Source organism: Excalfactoria chinensis, chromosome 17 (assembly GCF_039878825.1).
Source record: "Excalfactoria chinensis isolate bCotChi1 chromosome 17, bCotChi1.hap2, whole genome shotgun sequence".
Lineage (NCBI taxonomy): Eukaryota > Metazoa > Chordata > Aves > Galliformes > Phasianidae > Excalfactoria > Excalfactoria chinensis.
Window position 1 is genome coordinate 4,876,455 of NC_092841.1, and position 19,174 is coordinate 4,895,628.

General features: G+C 39.6%; 1 protein-coding gene across 1 annotated transcript in view; it reads right to left on the reverse strand.

Annotated features, from left to right (window-relative positions):
* The window catches only part of CA10 (carbonic anhydrase 10), a 130,514-nt gene that overhangs the window by 59,500 nt on the left and 51,840 nt on the right, over nt 1–19,174 (reverse strand). The window contains exon 4 of the mRNA XM_072351973.1: nt 17,226–17,368. Coding sequence (XP_072208074.1) covers nt 17,226–17,368 — 143 coding nt within the window. The remainder of the gene's footprint in view (nt 1–17,225; nt 17,369–19,174) is intronic.

Genomic DNA, 19,174 nt, shown 5'->3' on the forward strand with positions numbered 1-19,174 from the left:
GCAGTTATTCTCTGCCGTAAAGCTATAGCACTAAATTGAGGCATGTGGCCACGAATCCCAACCCCCAGCAGGCTCCCCTCCCAGCCAGTGCACTCCTACAAATGCACCTACTTCCCTCTCCTCTTCCCCCAGTGGAAAAGCATTGACATCAGGCACCAATGCTCTTCAGGACAATAAACAGGATTATTGCTTTAATGCTTGTATTTTACACCTCAGTGGAGCAGGTGCAACCTGGAAACAGAGCTGCTTTATCTTGGAAAGTTATAGTACTTGCTGCTTTTCAGTTTTGTTTTCTCAACTAATTTGTTTCAAAATTCAGGTTGAAACAGAGGCAGCGGGCAGAGCTGAGAAACAGGTAGCTCTCTTTCAACGCTTGTAAGGTAGCATATTCCAGTTTAGGGATCTGTGGGTGGATTCAAGGTGCAAATCTAGAGTTTCTTCTACCAAAAAACCTGTAAGTCATTCATTTTCTAAGGTTTCAGGTTCAGAAAAGATTGAGGGGTAGGCTCTGCACTCATTATTTGTGAGACGAATTAGGAAAGATTTGGAAAAACTTGCTTTTAAAACGGAAGAAAACAAGAGTAGTCAGTTGATGCCCATCTGCCATAAGCATGGCAAGTCTATGGATAATAAACCTACTGGTACCCCTCCAAACCAAGGCAGCCGCTCTTGCACCTTTCCCAGATTTTCCAGAACAAGCTGGGAAATGACATGACACCAAAGGGACTTTATGTGGTTGTTTTTTTTTCTTCCCAACTATTAGAGATTATTAATAGTTTGCCTGTTGCAAACTCATGTTGTGTCTTAACCTTGATCCAAGATACAGGCAGCAGAAGCAGCCCATGCAGTGAATGTTTAACATGAGTTTCACAGCACCTGGCATTTAAGTGCTGATGTGGCACTGGATTACATAACAACAACTTCCTGCAGAGGCTGCACACAAGCACAGGTGGAGCAGGATACATCTATTGTTGTATAAAGGACTACTTTTCTAGTCAAGATTGTCTTGACAGAATACAGTGCTCCACACCAAGCGCAGACCACTTCCATTAGGCACTCGTTTTTTTTCAGGCTATATTGCTGCTTAAGCCAGCTTTCCCTGTTATTATCTGAACACTGTCTTTCCTGTTCCTCTGCATTTCCCTGAGCCATACCTGTTCTCTGTATTTCTTTGCAGCCCTCCCATAAGAAATATAAATGCTCCCTTGACATTCTCCTCACCACTTGGTTCACCAATTTTAAACTGGAATATTAGGGAAAACTATCAAAAAGGAGAGAATATTATGTTCTACGAGTGCCTGTAGTTCCAAGCAGGCACGTTTGCAACCTCTGAGCAGCTAATCAGTCAATTGTCTACCAAAAGAAACTGAGCATGAAAAAATCTAGTCAGTGGAAAGATGAACAGAGCAGTGGAACAAGTTCTTATGGGAATATTCTAAAAACACAAATTTCTGACATTCCAGACAGCTGTGAGCAAACAGGTTTGGTTTGTGAACATTCAACAAAGCTGACGTTTGTCAGCTCAGCATCTTGACATGCTCAGCCCAAGTGTTTCTAAACACATCTGCACCGGGAACTTTTTAACATGATATTAATTCAATGAACAAAGTAAGCCGATACTGTCAGAGTAGAATTCCAGTGCTGTATCTCTGGATTTATATCAGTAAACATCTAAACATCAGGGATTTCAAATAGCCTTTGTCATGTCCCAAGCACATCACAGAAAGCCACAGTGTTTTTGTTGCTCCTTTGCAACCTTAACTCATGTTATGGACTTTATTTTTCAGTTATGTGTCCTATATTTTAAAAAGTTCTTCCATGAATTTTAGGCACATGAAATGGCTCCGACTCATTACGAACCTGAAACACGGTCAGCATACTTTTATTTTCTGACTGAAGTATGGGGTAGAAGCATCCCACAGTATCTTATGAAATATTTATGCTCCCATGACAGTACAACTATGGATTTCTTATTCCTGTTAAGAAAGGGGTAGCGGTACACAAGCATGGTATGCAGAAACATCTCATTTCACCAGGCAGCAAAGAGACTTACCTTGTGCCCAATTACTTGCAGGTGTATTGCAGAAAAAAAAACAACAGCTCTAATGAATGTCTGTAACACTGAGCAAGGTTTTGATGCTATTCCATTCACAGCTAACTGCAGGATGTTTATGGCCTGCATCCCGACATACTCATTTGAACAGTGCATGGAAACAAACGCAATAATCTGTATAAGGAGGAAAAAGATCTTTAGGGCCTCATATAGTTCCATTAATCTGCAAATCTGAATGCTCTAGACTTAATTGGGGTTATATAAACGTTGAATACACTCTTCCAAAGTCCGCCCAGAGGAGCGGCTCTCACACACATTACCTATGATGTCAGTGGGGGGGCAAAACCATAAGCAAAACAAAACGGAACATGCAAATGGTCTCCAGAAATTAGAAGAGCACACAAGGATGATTGCCTTGACCATCAAAAGGTGCAAGTTCATTTTATTTCCTAGACATGGAAATAAATTTCATTTCAGCCATTGTTCTGAAACCATCTATGCTTTTAGAAGAGGATTTATCAGTCATTTTCCAAACCCAAGTCCCAGTACCAGAAATAGTCATTTAGGAAGAAAGGCATATGGGATCCTTTATCACACATGCAAATGTGAAACAATGAGTCTCTTCTTCATCACCCTAATTATTTTTCACCAAATGAAAAGCTCATGCTGACAGGTGTGAACGTCCTTCTCATGCAGCAGGAGAGCAGGCAGCCCAGAAGAATGCTGCCCTATGGGGAGCAGGCAGGAACGGGATTTGAATGTAATATTCTCCCTCTTGATAGAAAAAAAGGGTTGAGGAGATTTCATTGCAAAACGTCCTACAATCAATTCAGTTGCAGTAATGTAAAAAATAGTTTCTGTCATCTACTTTGTGCAGGATGCAAATTAAGTCTGAAAGCTGCTGCAGTTATTTAGACTGCAAAGTGAAGAAAGAAGGTAAGATAAAACAGAAGAGAAGAGCAGCCACGACTGCTGCAGTGAAGCACAAACACTCCTCCAGGTTGCTGGGCTGTGTGTATGGGCCTTTTCTTACCCACAGCCCGTGCAGTGATGCAGCCGTGCTCCCCCTGCTGACACTCCCTGGTGCAGCGGCTGAGCAGAGCAGGTGAGCCTGCAGCTGCTTCTGTTATAGCTGAGACCTCATCTCTCATCCCAGAGCAATGGGATGCAATGTCTGCTGTCACGGCAGCTCTCAGCAACGCTGTTCTACTAAGATGGGATCTGACATTTATCCGTTGAAGAAGCCTCATAGGAAAGCTATAAAGCCCTCTGTTGAGTTCAAAAATATTTCTACTTACACTACAAGTAATTAATACTTAATCATTATTAAAAAAATAGGTATGTACTGTCATTTGCACTTCCCATAATCCTGCCTAAACCACATCCAGGGCTCTTAGGTGCCAAGTAAGCAGTTCTTAAGAAGATCTGCAGTGTCTGGAAGAGAGAATTCCCTCCCAGATAAGCAGACAGGTCTCTTGACACCTTCTAGTTGGTGGCTATGAAACTTTAAAATACAGGCTCTCAGGTCAGGGCTGGTATTGAATACAGGCTCTGATGTCTGCTGTGCTCATTCCCTCTGTTTTCCAAATACCATATAGGAAAATCTGGGTCAAACTAGAGGTGAAACACACATTTCCAAATTAAACAACACAAGCAAATGAAGTTCCCCCTTGCATCAACAGGAGTTCTGCTCACCTCAGCACAGCTGAGATTTGCCTCCCCCACCCCTGGATATTCGTGTCTTAAGAGCATCTTTTTAGAGAAAAATACTGTCTAGGAAAGTTAACAAAAGAGTAGAAAAATGTGCAGGAAATTTACATTCAATATGAAACTTTTGAAGATATTGATTTCTCTCTCGCTCATCATCAGGCATCTGATTTACATAGAAAATGTAAAATGAGCAATGGGCAAATGCAGGTTAAATAAGAGGCCAAATAAAAAGCAAACATAAACCATACAGAGTCTTGTAACCATTTCAGAATCACATGAAGTAGAATTTTGTGATGAATCACTGCAAAATTCACATTAAAAAAATGGTTTTTTTCCCTGTCTTCCCATGAAACTCTAACTTTATTCTTCTGAAAGTGCTATAATGAACACTATAAATTATTTGCCTAGCAAGAAAACGATATTAAAAATGGATCACCAGCTATACAGAATGGGGAAAAGTGTAGCATATGCAAAACAGCAAAATGAAGAGAGACTTGTGTGGTTCAAGAAGAATACACAGAAATGGGAGAGGGGATCCTGGCACCACGTGGCTCTGGTGCTGTAGTGACTCCAGGCAGCACTTCTCCATAGTCCCATAACTGCCTTAGAGGAAGAGAGAGAGGCTTTGGTGATGCTTTGGAGACACAGTTTGAACACTGAGCTATTGGGGTGCTGCTGCTCCTTAAAATTAGCGTGAAGAGCAGAAACAGTCTGAGCAAAGAAGTGCGGGGAGTGGAAATCAAACCAAACCAAGAGAGTTTTATAATGACCCAAAGTTGTTGTTTTAAAGGAATTTATTCTGAGGCAAAAGCTTCTGAGAAAGTGGAAAATGTTTATGGGAAAAAGGCTTTCTTTTCATCGATGACCTTGAATGTCACTTCTGGTTACCCTTGGCAACAGCTGAAGAACAGCTGGGTTTCAATAAAAGGAAAATGCAAGGGAGAGCAAGGACCAATGTTGCCAGCGAGTTTAATTATCCACTTTTCGTGTTTGTATTAGTAATTGGTTTCTGGGGTGTTGGTTTTTTTCATGTTTAATCCATATGGATGGTAATACCCCACGCCATGGCTGTTCCTCACATGGGTGAGCGCCTTTGCCAGGAACAAATGTGAGCTGCCCCAGCAGTGGGCAGTGCCTGCATGCCACTGCTGTGCACCACCTGTGTCCAACACCAGCCTCTGCCTACCCACCAGCAGGTTTAACACCTTTTGTTGTGGGCAAGACATTCTTGCACACTGGGAATCTCAGCCTTGGTAAGAATGGTGGATGTTTCAAGGTCATTGTAATTGCCTGTTCTGCTTTCCTTTTTTGCCCTCAAGAAATAATCAAATTAATGATCCTATTTCCGGGCAACTCCAGAAACTCTATTAATTTTAGTGATTCGTCCTAATACAGTGATCACTGCCAACAATTTATTTCAGTGTTTGGTGCGCAGTGAAGCTAATGTAATTTGAAAATTATAACATTGTAAGATATGTAGTGACATAGAATTGATTAAAAACACAATTTAAATGAATCACATGCTTGCTTCCCCAGAAAGATTAGTAATGGCCAGCAGAAAGAAAGAGATGAGACTGAAAACAGCGAGGGCGTAGATTTTAAGCAACTGATCCTCCACATGTTGGTTTGTCATTGCTAATCCAGCCTGCATCACGTATGGTGATGCCTTTGAGTCACCTGACATGTTTGGGTGAGGGCATTTTATTTGGATGTGAGCAGAATACCATCTAAAGAAAGTGCTCAGCTCATTTCTAATAGTAATCTAACTCTTCCCATCAACAATTCTACACTGTTACAAGCCCACAGACATCTTGGTGATCTGCTGTCTTAAAATTAATCAGCTTTAAGGAAAGCTGGAACTGCTAGTCCTAAACAATTCAGTCATGTGATTAAAGGAAACAGGTGTAAGATGCAAGAGTCAGAGAAGAGATTCTACTTTGGGTTTTTGTTTTATCTGAAAAGACAGCATCTCATCTGTTGCACTCATTCTCCTTTAGGAAACATTAATCTGCACAGATGGTGAAACCTAGTAATCTCTGCTACCAGCTGCAGAGTGGAATTTTTAATGAAATGGGAATTTGAAGGTTTTCACAGAAAGCACTGGAATCACTCCTATTATTTCCCATGATGCCCAAATTACTTTGACTGTTATTTGACATCTACTGTACTGTAAATACAGCAGCCGCGTAGCTTCGGCCGCAGCCCAAACACAATCATTTCAGGGCAGCCTTTGTTGTTTACAAAAGCCAGATGCTGAAAGCATTGCAGTCAGAGGAAGAAGTCATCCACCATCAGCACATCGCCTACAAAAAGCCCGAGAACTTACAACCTGTTATTTAGAACTTTATTTTTATCTTTCTCTGAAGTTTAAAATACTTCTAGCGTGTTTGTACACCGCAATGAAGTCAGAGATCAAACATGAAATGTGACTTTTGATAATCGTGTGCTTTAGTAGATCACATTTGCTTAAAATGCAGTTCTGTTTTTGTTAACCGAGCATTTCAAAAGCAGTGCCATTTATGTAGCAGACTCCCTAGCATTCCAAGGGCTGTGCCTTACAGCAGTCCTGCTTCTAACTTCCTCCTCACAGTGAGTACAGCTCCAGGCTCCAGCACCGTGAGCAATACTTTGATGCACTGAGGAAAGTAAAGACACCACTGAAAAGAGAAAAGGAAAAACAAAAACAAGAAAAGGAAAGCAAGGAACATAGACAAAGAGAGTAGGAGCAAGAGCAAAAAATGAGCTGGGAAGAAAGGGGCCCTCCGGTAGGGTGAGCAGAGGAGGAAAGGGCTATCATCAGAACCTCCACTGCAATTTGAATTAAGACATTTTGCTGCTTTTATCTTGAGCAGCTACACTGGAACTATCTCCTGTTACACCACAGCTGACACAGTGAAAGCCACCCAGGTTATTAAAAAGGAGAAGGAACGATCTATTTGAGTAAATGAAGGCAGCGCTAAGAAACTTAGCAGGTCTTGCAAGACAAGGTGAAGAAAAGCTTTCATTTAATGTTGTGGCTTGTTGAGCACAGCTCCTCTTTGTGATGTGTAGCCTTGCTTACAATAAACTGCTTTTGGGGTTTTCAAATGCCTCGGCTTTGCTTCAGCGTGTTTAATCACCTGCAAAAGCTGTTTATTGCCTTGTATACTTCCCCCATAGTGAACATTATCCTTTAAGTAGAAGGCTTTATGTTGAGCCAAGGCAGACCAAATGATGTAAGGGTACAAGGCACTATCAAAGCGATGTGCAAGCACAGATGAAATAAATCCATACGAGGACTACAAACCATGAAAGTAGAAAGATAAGCCATAATAATGCATTGCAATGATTTCACAGGCACTATGCTTAGCCTTTAAAATGCACCGTTGTTTTTGAGATCACACTGGCAATCTCATATGCAACCATCAAAGGAGGACATAGGCATTCGAAGAAAATTAAGATCATGATAGACAAAGATAAAAAGGCTAATAAAGGGCATATATATGTGCTTTACTTCTGAAGGCTTCAACTAAGGCACTGTAAAACAGCTGCAAATACAATAAAAAAGCAAAGCACTGAGAAAGTATTTAAATGAGAAAATGTTTTATTACATAGGGCACTTCCTTTATTAACGGAGAAGGACTCAATGCATTTGTAAAGGACCTTCATCTAAAAGAATATCAAGACCTGGGACAATTAATCAAAGAGCTGTAATAAAAAAGAATAGTTGTTCCTCCTGTGGAAGGCAGAGCTTGTTGAATTAAGTTCAGATATCTTTAAAGCTTTTTGCAGGTATTTTTACTTTGTGAGAGAAAATATTATCAAAGCATCTAGCAGCTGTGCTGCCAGTGAGTTTGATGACAGACATAAGAAGCGGTGGGCAGCGTAACATGAAAGCAATGACAGTGACCTACCTCTCTATTTCACACACAGCAATCTGGTATCCCTGGGATTTCCAACCTCTGCATTGCCGTTGTTTTTTATGGAGAAGAACAAGAAAACCCACACTGTGTCATAAAAAAATTGGAAGAGGAAACTGATGTAAATTGTAAATTAGAGGGAAAAACATTGGGCCAAATGGTCCTTCTTGTCTTTAATGTCCTGAATATTCCCACAGAGAAGACCCATTGCAGCTACTGACAAGCAGTTTGCCAGTTCTCACTCAAAGGGAGCAAAGTGTGAATTGGCTACTCCCCTGATTTTAGTTTTTCTAAACACAAACCATCTCGCTGCGTTGTCGACGCCCAGAGATGCTGCCTTGATTTTGGTGTCTAATTCTGGTTATTCACAGTGTGAAGTGACTTGGCTCTAGCTCAGCCAGCATGGGGCAAAACCATCAGCCTTGGAAGATGTGTTTGCATTGGGCAATGCTGCAAAAACAATTCAATCACTTTATTAAGGAAAAAAAGAGATTTTAAATTTATCAATGTAACTTCACACACTTACAGGGCGATTAGTTGAATTAGCAAGTTAAAATGATGACATTTGAAGTAAGTGTTACTGCACATGCTAAACAACTAATGTGAATTCAGTCTGGGGTTCCATCAGTTCTATTCTAGTATAAAGAAAACACATTTCCAGTGAATGCTTTATCCTTTCATTTCTCTAATGCACTGAAAATTTCTCTAGCTACCTTTTATTTACAATGCATTTACACTGAGTTGTCAAATACAGTCAGAACCAATTTAAATTCAAGGAATAAAGGGAAAAATTAATTTTCTATAACTGCTGCTGTTTAAAAAGCTAGATTTTCCTTGCCAAAAAGAGCAGGTTATTTCCTTGTGGTATTTTGATATGCCTCTGTTAAAGAGGAGGAATGCTACTTAATGCTTTGGGAAAGAAAGGCAAACAAGCAAGTGCTTGGAGTTCATTTATACTTGTAACTATACTGAACTTCCTCTCCTTTCATAGAAAGAATACTGGTAAATTCGTATTTGTTAATGTCTCTTCATAGTGAATGAATTAAATTTACCACTTAACCAAGCATGAAATTATGTTTTCAATAATAATTCAATAAAGGCTACATAAGCTGGGAACAATTATATATCTCATTGAAGAACCAGTTATCACCAAAGGTGTCCATTTTAGTCATTAAATAAGTGTGATTGCACATCCATAGCACATCTAGAAAGAGAGCTGATAGCCCACTGAGCTGCAGTGAGTCAATGGAGGATGCAGGTAGTAAAGCTTATTGATTGGGCTCAAAATGCCATAAAACCGTAATGAAATGTAACTTTCATCTTGCAAAGAAGTTGCAAAATGTATCTCTTCAATGCTATCTGGACTGTTGCTACAATGGCAGATCCTGAGATGAGAACCATTCTCATTCCGGAATTGCCGTTCCACTTTTATTTCTGTTTGCAGCTAGTTTCTGCTTGCTTTAATTAGATGCTGGTCCTCATGCACTCTCACTGTACAGCAGTATCATTCTTTTTCATAGCATTGGATGTGCAGAACTCCTCTCTCTTTATCTTCTCTTGCTATTAAGGAATGATTGCAGTCAGGCAAAGTTTGTTGTAATAATTTGACAGACTCAATACCTCATCTAACACAGCTATTTGAGTTGGAAAGTTGATGGTAACCACTATAGAATGTTCCCAAAGCATGGAAGCTTTTGAAATAAAAGTAGTGTTGGAATAGATTCAAACTCTACGTAACAATGCAATACGGTCCTGCAGAGCTTCAACAATTCTTCCTCTGAAGTTTCAGGAAGAAAAGTGGGTGATAATGTATTGATCCAAACATGTCACTTACAATTGCCCTCTTCCCACAAATGTCATGCAAACATTTTATTATATTTCTCTTCATATTCATTCCATGATAATATTCTTTTCTGCCTGCCAGTTCATTTTAGAAGTCCCTAACCACCAAACTGAATCATAGAATCATAGAATCACAAGGTTGGAAAGGACCTACAAGATCATCTAGTCCAACCATCAGCTGTTTCTATAGCTTGTGACTGCAGAGGGAAGCTGAAACCTCTCCCAAACTGCTACCTTGAGTTTGTGATGCACGCCTGGGAGGACACCAATTTTATCTCAAGATATCTCCCAGGATTACAGTAAAGGATTTGTTGATAAAACTCCGTCATCAAACACTTGAGAACAATCACAGAAAAATTGTATATGTGCTCTCTGAGAAATTGCTTTGCCATTGTGCCAGTGTGACTGATAGACACTCTGGTTGTACAGGACACTCATTCCATCACATCTCGAGAGATCTACCTTCTAAGGAAACCTGGACTCAGCTGATGTATCACTCCTTCTCATAGAATTTCATGTGCAGAACTCTTCTTTCTTTGTGCCTCTTTCTGTCTTCTCTCACTGTTAAGCAATGACAGCAGGCATACTAAAAGTAATATTTATAAACTTTGTTGTAATCATTTGCCAGACTCAATATTTCATCTAGTACAGCTGTTTTATTCTCCCATTACACACACCAGATGCTGTAACACTGTTCCTAATTTATGTGAGGGGTGTTCAGCTAAAGGCTGCTGCAGGCTCCCACACCATGGAGCAGCGACTTGCAGCTCAGCAGCACATCTCTCCAGTAAACACCTTCACGCTGCTCACAGGAAAATTAGTCCCAGGCCGGCTAATGGTAACAGATTACCATCTGGCAGAAGCAGTAAGAAAAGTTAAGTGTTGGCATGCATTCTGCACTTCCTCGTAGGTCTTCTCTTTAGGAATCTCTTTCCTACACAGCTCACTGTGCTTCCCTTTATTCGTGTGATTACTTATGCAGAGGACAATGGCACACATAAGGGCAAAACAAATGATTTTAGAAGTTGAAATGGATATGTGATTTTACAGCTAAAATGTTTTGAGGAAAAGAAGCCTACGTGGAAGAGAGGATATGAGAAAATTCCGTAGGCCAAAAATGTTTGATCTTGTCCATGAGACAGAAAGAAAGCCCAGAACTAGCTGAGAAAAGAGGCTGGACTGAGAACTCCTCATTTTATGATAAGCTTTATCAGTGAGATAATGCAAATGAGACCAGGCTTTTACCCAAAGAATGATGTAGATGCAAGCAATGATTTTTGGGTTCTTGTCAAATGTGTTGAAGGAGTTTTCACTGGCATGGGCTTCAATGAGAGGGAATGTTGAGCTTTTGTTCAAGAAAACATTCACAACCATGTTTCTGATTTGATATTGTAGAGGATGAGAGGTAATTTCTAACAGTCCAGGCAGATATAAATGCAATATGGTTATTATAGCATGCTCAAGGTTGGTCCTTTCATTAAGACATTACACTTTAGTATGAATGTTTGTCACAAAACTGGTCTAAGTCTTTTTCATGTGGAACAGTTTTTCTTCTTCCTTTACACTTTTCTGGGAGAGCAAGAACAGGAGGTCATATAGCAGCTGGACACATACAAACATTTTGGTGATATTTGCAGTGAAATTCTTAGGATAACTGAGCAAACCATCAGCTTCAAACAGCATTTAGAGAACATGACATTTGGAAGAATATCAGTCCACTCAGATAACTCGAGCTGTTGAGGCAGAATTTCCCCCCAAACTATGGAGACTAACTCAGAGATGCCCACCTGTAGCTCCAGGCCAGCTGTGCAGCAGCTGTTCAGATTCCCAGGTTTCATAATTTGAGCTGATTCCTGTGCTTGTTCTCTGAGCTAGTTTGGGTACTCCTGAGCCGATTCTCCTGTAGTGAACCTTGGGTCTGTGAGACCACAACACTGTAAGAGTTGTAAGAGAATCTGAGCTGCGACCTTGCTCAGAATGAGTACGATAGCTCTTACACATTCTTAAGATACAATACAGTTTGGAATGGTCCTTGGAAGATTCTGCCATACTAGACTCCCTAACTTGAATTTACCGCAGTAGTAAGGAGTGTGAAATTCCTTGTTTGGTGCAGAAATTCTCAGCTTCTATAGTTTCTGCCTTCATAGATATGGCTTTCAATAAGATGCTTTCAACAAAAAATACAACAAAAAATTCATTATAACAGTAACAAACAATTGTGTGACCTGTTTTCTACTTTCCTTTCAGTCACTGCATCCAACTTTGACAAAGAAGAAGATATCTAGGTGTTCTGTTAAAATTGGGTATAAGAAGCCAAACTAATTTTGTACTGAGGAAAAGGCAGGTAAAACTAAGGTACTATAGATTGCTGTTAGCAGCAGTCAATTGAGCAATCAGCAGGTGCATTTGCAGGCTGGCTGTCACAAAGAGCTTGGAAATAGCCACAGCTCTGCTGCCTTTGCTTTGTAATGGAGGGTATTTGTGAAGTGATAACAGGGTACAGAGGCTATAAGGAAGCTAAAATGTGATTCCATAGGAAACGTGGCTTCATTATATCTGCAGTGTATGGAACAATTTGTGTTAACAGAAAACTTGCATAAGTTCTTGCCTCCAGAAAGGTCAAGCTAATACCACAAATACATAGGAACCTTGGTGAATGAAGACACTTGGGTCATGACAAATGGGTACTTACATGGTACAAAAGTTTACATAATAATAGAGGATGATTCCATCTGTAATTTGAGCATAGATGCTGGCACACATCCCTGTACTTTCAAACAATATCCTTTTGTATATATGTATTTATGTGCCTATAGGCTTGAATCAAGGAGTTTTGTGTAACTCTACATAGACCCTGTACTACATAGACCCTGGACATTCATCTTGCTAGGGCTAGACAATAACTTCCTTATAGTGAGAAGATGTCAAATAAACAAGATAAAGTGACAGAGGTTTAAGCCTGAAGTTGGGATTTAGAGACACGGATTTATTGTTGGATGGCTAAAGAATTGAGTCTCTTCCATAGCACTGCCTTTTGTGCATGTCAACGTGGTTCTGGGTGCAGAGTTTTTCTCTCCAGCATTCAAATCTGTCATTTGGCAGCATCCCAGGAGGTCTGTATAGTGGCATTTCTGGACTTCTAATTGAGCAGTACCTGGTAAATGGCCCCTAATATATCAAGCAGAGATTTACATCCCAATTCATCTTCAGGGTATAGGAACTATGGCAGACTGTCACTTTTAATAACACACTGAAAGGAGAGATCATGAATGTATGTTGGCATCAAAAGTTGTAGTCACTCCAAAGTAGCTATTTATGTCCATCATTTAAATAATATGCTTGACAAAACTAAACACAAAAATGCACTTATATGGAAGGGCTGTGATAAGATCAAAACCACATTTGTATGTTTAAAACTATTGCACATTTTTGATCTTTATTTTTTTCTGAAGGCTTTTTTGTATAGTGCATTTAAACGCTATTTTGAGTAGAGGTCTTAAATAGTCCTAGATGAAATAGGACTAGATGAAATACATGGTTAAGGTTAAATCCTTAGTTAAGGCAGAGTGTCTTCAAAGGAGCTTTTATGCGTCACCTCAGCACAGCTGTACTGCCCTTGGTGTAGCCCTGGAAGCTACTATGATCTAAATTCACCTCTAAGGTGTATTTCTTTACACTGTTTGTGTGGCAGCAAACAGCACTGCAGAATGCAAGTAGAGCAATTCAGTACTATCAAATTATGATGCTGATATGCCGCCACCAGCCACTGGCTTGGGCACAGTAGAAAGTATATGGGAGTAAAGGGTATACATCCATTCCTTTTCCCTACACATCCAAAGGAAGTGAAGAAACGCAATTTGTCCTTATTAAACCCTTTCTGCTTTTAATTAATACACAATTGTGGCTGAGATACAGTTTAACGTACCATTTAAAAGAGGCTGTCCTTAAAATCAGAGCACATCCTGAGCTCCAAAACAGAGTACAATATAGCTTATGGAGTATGCCCACTAAATTGCTTCTTACTGCTGTATCTAGCATTTCTGAGGAAGTTTCCCATGGCAGACATGTGAGCTGGTTTTATGGCGCTGGATGAGATTCAAAGGCAAGCAGAGGAGTTGTACTGAAGCCACATAATCTTGATGCTGTGAAGATGTAGAAACGCATGCCAGTGCCGCTTCAACCTGCTAGTTTCATTTTCTGTTCACTTATTACTGTATCTGAGAACATGCAGTGCAGTAGAAGTATCAAAAAACTATTTAAGCAGCAATACCGTATCACATTTTTTATTCATTAAGATTGTTGATGTTTGCGTTAGATTTTTGACTTTCTAAAGCCTCTCTTAATCAATACATCATATTAGCAAGCTCTCTAAAAATTCATCACAAATCAGTTTACAGGTGACATTGATGTCTTATTGCTACCCATTCCTCCTGGACCATTTCTAACAATTCATTTTTCATATTCCTGCAGTGCTGAAATATGGCTCAGACCAGTATCTGTCCTTTTAGCAATCACCAAAGCAAAGCTTGGCGGTTGTCATATATTGCACTCTTGAGAAAAATGCTAGTAATACTCTGAATTGATTGAACAGCGTGGAATCAGAACTAGCTGGCAGAGAAACCATTTAGCTGATTTCAATTCATAAATCTTTTTTCTCTCACTCTATTTTAGCTTAGAAATTGCTAAGTATTGCCATTATCTTGTGATACACAGTATGAACCCATTATTTGTAAATATATTAATTTAAATAATATGTGATTGCATTCATTAATGCCCTGTATAAGGAAGCTGATTATGGATTTTACTGAACAACTTTAATTTAGCACACTGAGCTTGGGAAAGAGCATCACAGCCCTTGGCCAGCAGACACGGAGCAGTTTGTTTCCTCAGACACAATGTTCTTCCTCACCTTAAAGACAAAGTGCTCTTAAGCAAACTTTACCTTCTTTACCTTCTTTTACCTTCTTTAAACTACAGTTTAAGCCTGTAAGCATGACCTAAAATGATTATAATGCAGGATATTGCACGCCCAACTCTTGCTCCAGCTGCCACCAAGCATGGGCCCAGCACTGCTAATCCCTGAGAAGTAAATCTATATTTTTCTTCATGACAGAGTGGAGAAATGTGATTTGCATATTAATAAGAGTTTATATTGTTTATTAAAAAGGGCTGTTTATCTGAAAAGGGCTGCATGATCAATGCATGATCATTTTCACTAAAATGGATAATCAAGAGACAAAACTGGGCCTGAGATAGGGCTGGAACTTGGGGAGTTTCCTCAAAAGCAGCATTTCTTCTGGGGAATTTATCTGCATGTAAACTCATTAAATTTCTTGTGCTCAGATTCTGGATCTTGAAATCCAATTAACTGTATCAATGATATTCAGCCTTGAGGACCTGAAAAGCCACTTTCTCAGGAAATTAAGAAGCACAAACATACAAAATAACACAGCACAATTCAGAACAACATCTGACTATACTCGAATTGTAAATTGCATGAGCTGATACTGCACTGTGATGGTTTAACAGCACATAAAGCAATATTACCACTGCTCACTGGAACTTTGTTGTGCAAATTGGATCAAAGAGGTTTATCTACTTAGCAAATTACATTGCCATCCCATTTGCTCCTGAATGGATTGGGAAGAAGTTTCTTTTCAGCCTCAGGTCAGCAGTATCTGTTAAGTCATCTACTTTGTAACAGGCCATAGTCCGCACTCTGCTCCCCTTGTAGGCACTGGGGTAGAAGGACGGTATTCCTGTTCCCTAATACTCTCCTTTTAGACCTTCACTTTTCTTTTGGAACAAGAAAATACAGCTTTTAATTCTCAAGTGGTCTAAAAGTGTCTTCCATTACTAATACTAAAACAAACTTTCTGATGGAAGAAGTCGGATGGGTGGAAGACTTCCTTCTGCCTAGCTGCTCTCATATGGCATGATTCCTGCCAGATCTCTTCCCAAAAGATGTGCATAATTTTGCTTCTATGTGCACCTACCTGTAAATTCTTTTTTATTTATTCATCACTTTTTCTTAGGATCAGTTCCACAAAACCCCTTAGCATACAAAACAATCACGGTCAAATCTGGTCTTAGAAATTCCTTGGCTGCTGAACCAACTGGTTCATTGCTCTGAAAACTGAAGTTCTTCAGACCATATGAAACATATATCCATTTTATAAGAAACATTACAAAGAGTGAGCTTAAACATGCTACCCGCCACATCACCTTCTCACTGAAGCCTTAACTATGAGGAAAGAATTATCTTAGGGCAGCTTTTCCTTAAAAGAGCATTTTGATTCAGCCATTTCAGAAATCCCTCTAAAAAAGATTAACCACAACTAGAACAAATCCTGTTCTCATAACACGATAGAAAGCCATCACTGCCTGGCAGCAGCAGGACAGCATTTGTGAGTGCAATAAGAACGCCTCATTACTGATACACCATCTCCTAGGCCCTCAGTGCCTCTGGTATTTTATTAATAATCAGACATTTCCTTCAACCAGAACCAGCACAAAACCCATCTGAATCTTAGAGAAGCTGCAGACACTATATCCTGAAACTCCTGGCTTTGGTCATTTGGTCAATGACTTCCATGTCATTTCTTTCTTGACTGTCACATTATATCATTCTGCAATTTATGGATAGCCTGAAAGATGTCATTCCTTACATAAATGCTTTTTTTTCGTCTTCTTCTTTTTAATAGAAAGAAAAACTCCAATGCATTTCTGCATAAAAAGCAAACAGGACGTTTTCCCCAGAAATGTGGGCCCCAGCTGGAAGCATTGCTGTCCTTCAGTAAGTAACAATACTGCCATTTTTTTCACTTCTGTAAGGAGGTTTACATCAATTCTGTTGTATGTGCTGTTGTACCACAAGAAGCTCAATAGGAAACATGGAGCATATTCCCATCTCATGGTGCTTCCAGCAAAAATCTCATTTGTCAAGACAACAGGAGAAGATAAATCATTTTCAGATAACCTTTTGTTAGAGTTTCTGCTTGTTCCAATATTGTAACTCACAGAGCTTTTTCCATTTGCATTGTTCTTTGTTAAAGAAAACAGCAGAAGAGAATTGTCTGCCTACAATAAGCAACAAATCTTTAAAATAGCTTTTTAGACAAAGTTTAGCTCCTACGGTAACTCAGATGCAGTAAAAAAAGATCAGTGATGAGGACCAATCAGTGCCATTTTGGCACATATGCACATCTCAGACAACAATCTCCACTTGTTTTAGCAGTGTTATGGCACACGAGCTGACCAGAATGGCTCTGCTTTCACACAGCAGTTTATTAAGATACACTTCCCAAATCTGGGTAAACAGAGCATGGTTTCTATACGCACCTATTATTGATCACAAACAGAGGTTAATAAGCTGGTCAGTTATGGCAATCTCTTTTCAAAAGAAATTATCACACTACTTTTAGCCGAATAAGGCTTTTTTTTCTTAGCTGAGCAAGTCTTTGCCAGCCTTTGTTTTTCATTTGATCGACTATTCTTGGAGATTTACTTATGATCTATTAAAGTAAATGATGTCATTTTATTTTCTAATGTCAGGATATATATACAGTAGAAGATTCATCCTTATGAATCTCAGTGCCAGCACTCTCTGGATTACACAGAAACTGCATCATTTTTTAACTGCCTGCCCCATGCTCAGATACGGATCACATTGTTCCCTGTTATCTTCTTGGTTTTACACCAGGACACAAAAGAGCACATACCTTTCTTCCCCCTGTGTTGATGCGGAGTGGAGTTAAGAATGGATCAAAAATCATATGGCTGGTTTCGATATTGACAGGTGACTGCCTTTTCCCAACAGAGCAAAGATTCCAAGCTGAGTTCACCAAACCCCAAAAGGAGGGAACTGTAAAATATAAAGGAAGTGCAAGGTCAAGAAAAGTCTGGACAGCCCAGAGAAATAGACACAAGGCAGACAGCCAGATAATCATACTTGCCATACTTTCTGCATGCACACATGGAAACTGAAAACACTCAAATCCATCTAACACTTGATATTAAAACTTCATAAACAAAGACCAAAATTGGAAACATATTGTTCCCTACGTATTTGTACCTGGAAAGAAGGTGTGTTTTTGAGTAGCTATAATCCCAAATTTAGCCACAAATGGCTTTTTTACTGTTAGTTTTACCAAATATTTACTTAGCGATAGTGCACGTGGGCACAGAGGGGGGCAGGTGGTGCATCTCAGCAGACACAGCTGGGGGTCACCTCCAGTGCTGCAGACTGTTATGAGTGTGGAATGCAGCTCTTGTTCATGGCTGGAGAAAATACACAGCTAATGGTGCTGACTGCATTGAAAACAGTGCATGTAGTTGAGAATCTGCTCTAATAGATAGGCAGCACCGTCCTGCTCTTTGTAGCTTTTGTAGTTTCCATGGAAATATATGGAAGCATTACTTCTGGAGACACCTATGTATATTTGGTTATACAAAAGGTACAACACTGGCAAACTTTTCTCTGAGATCATAAAGACTGCTTATGCTTCTACTGGAGGTTAATTAATTGTGGGTGTCCTAAGACTGAACACCTTAGTTAACTAGTGGATGGTGATACTGTGCAATATTAATCTCTAATTATACTTAATTAACATGATCACTGTTGCTTCTTAGATGCTTGAAGTATTAGAAAAGTGTTCAGGAGCATGATGAAAAATTCCCAGGAGCATTTACATAGAAAACCAAGGCTTAAATTAAAAATAAGTACCGAATTAACTGAGTAGTCCAAAGAAATTAGTAGATGAATCTAGCAAAATAGTCATTATTCTACTACTCCAGGTTAACTAGCAGACAAGGTTATCCTAGGGGAAAAGTAGCAAAATACTGTTCTTTTGTTATTTCAGCATTTGTTCCATCAGACAATGTCCTACTAGAGAGTCATTAGTCATTAGTGAAATAGTATCTCCTTTACCACAGTTACCCGCACTGTATGTCCATAGAAATCTAGTCACATACGCATGGAGATGCAATGCACCTCTCCATGTGGACCTCTGAAGCATTCTTGACAGCAGCCTGGCCCCTGCATTGCACAGGAACTCCCTTCCAAGCTGGTTTGCATGCAGCCCACACAGCAGTTTATGATCTCATTTAACAGGGCTCTCAAGCTACTGGCCATTCTGCCAGAAGTTGCTATATACTGATCATGTCATCTCTGCCTTTGTTTATAAATCCTCCTAAACTTACACTGCTTAAGCTTGCTTCTCAGCACATTACATAGACAAAAGGTGACACATTTTGGCCTGACCAGTGTCACTTCTTCACATTTCTTCTAATAGATTTTTTTTCCAACTTACTGGGAAGAAGTTCTATTGAGATGTATGAAGGTGCTGGACTGTGGGATTGTGATGGCTGTTACCAAAGCTATGCATAAAAAAAATGGTGTCCAAATAAGAAAAAGTGGAAACAATGATAAACTCTGATGTGTTGGGTATAAAACTAAAGTAAAGCAAGTCAAAAGAAGATACTAAAGAACCATTTGCTAATGGCATAAAAACCACTAATAACTTTTTCCCAGTGTATAAGAGGCATCCTGCCCATGTCTGCAGGGCCAGCTGATGATGAAGTTGTAATAGAAGCACATGAAAGATAAAGTAGAGCAGAGCTCTATCGGTTCTTTTCCTTACTGCTTACAAGGGTGCCTAGGGATGTTCCC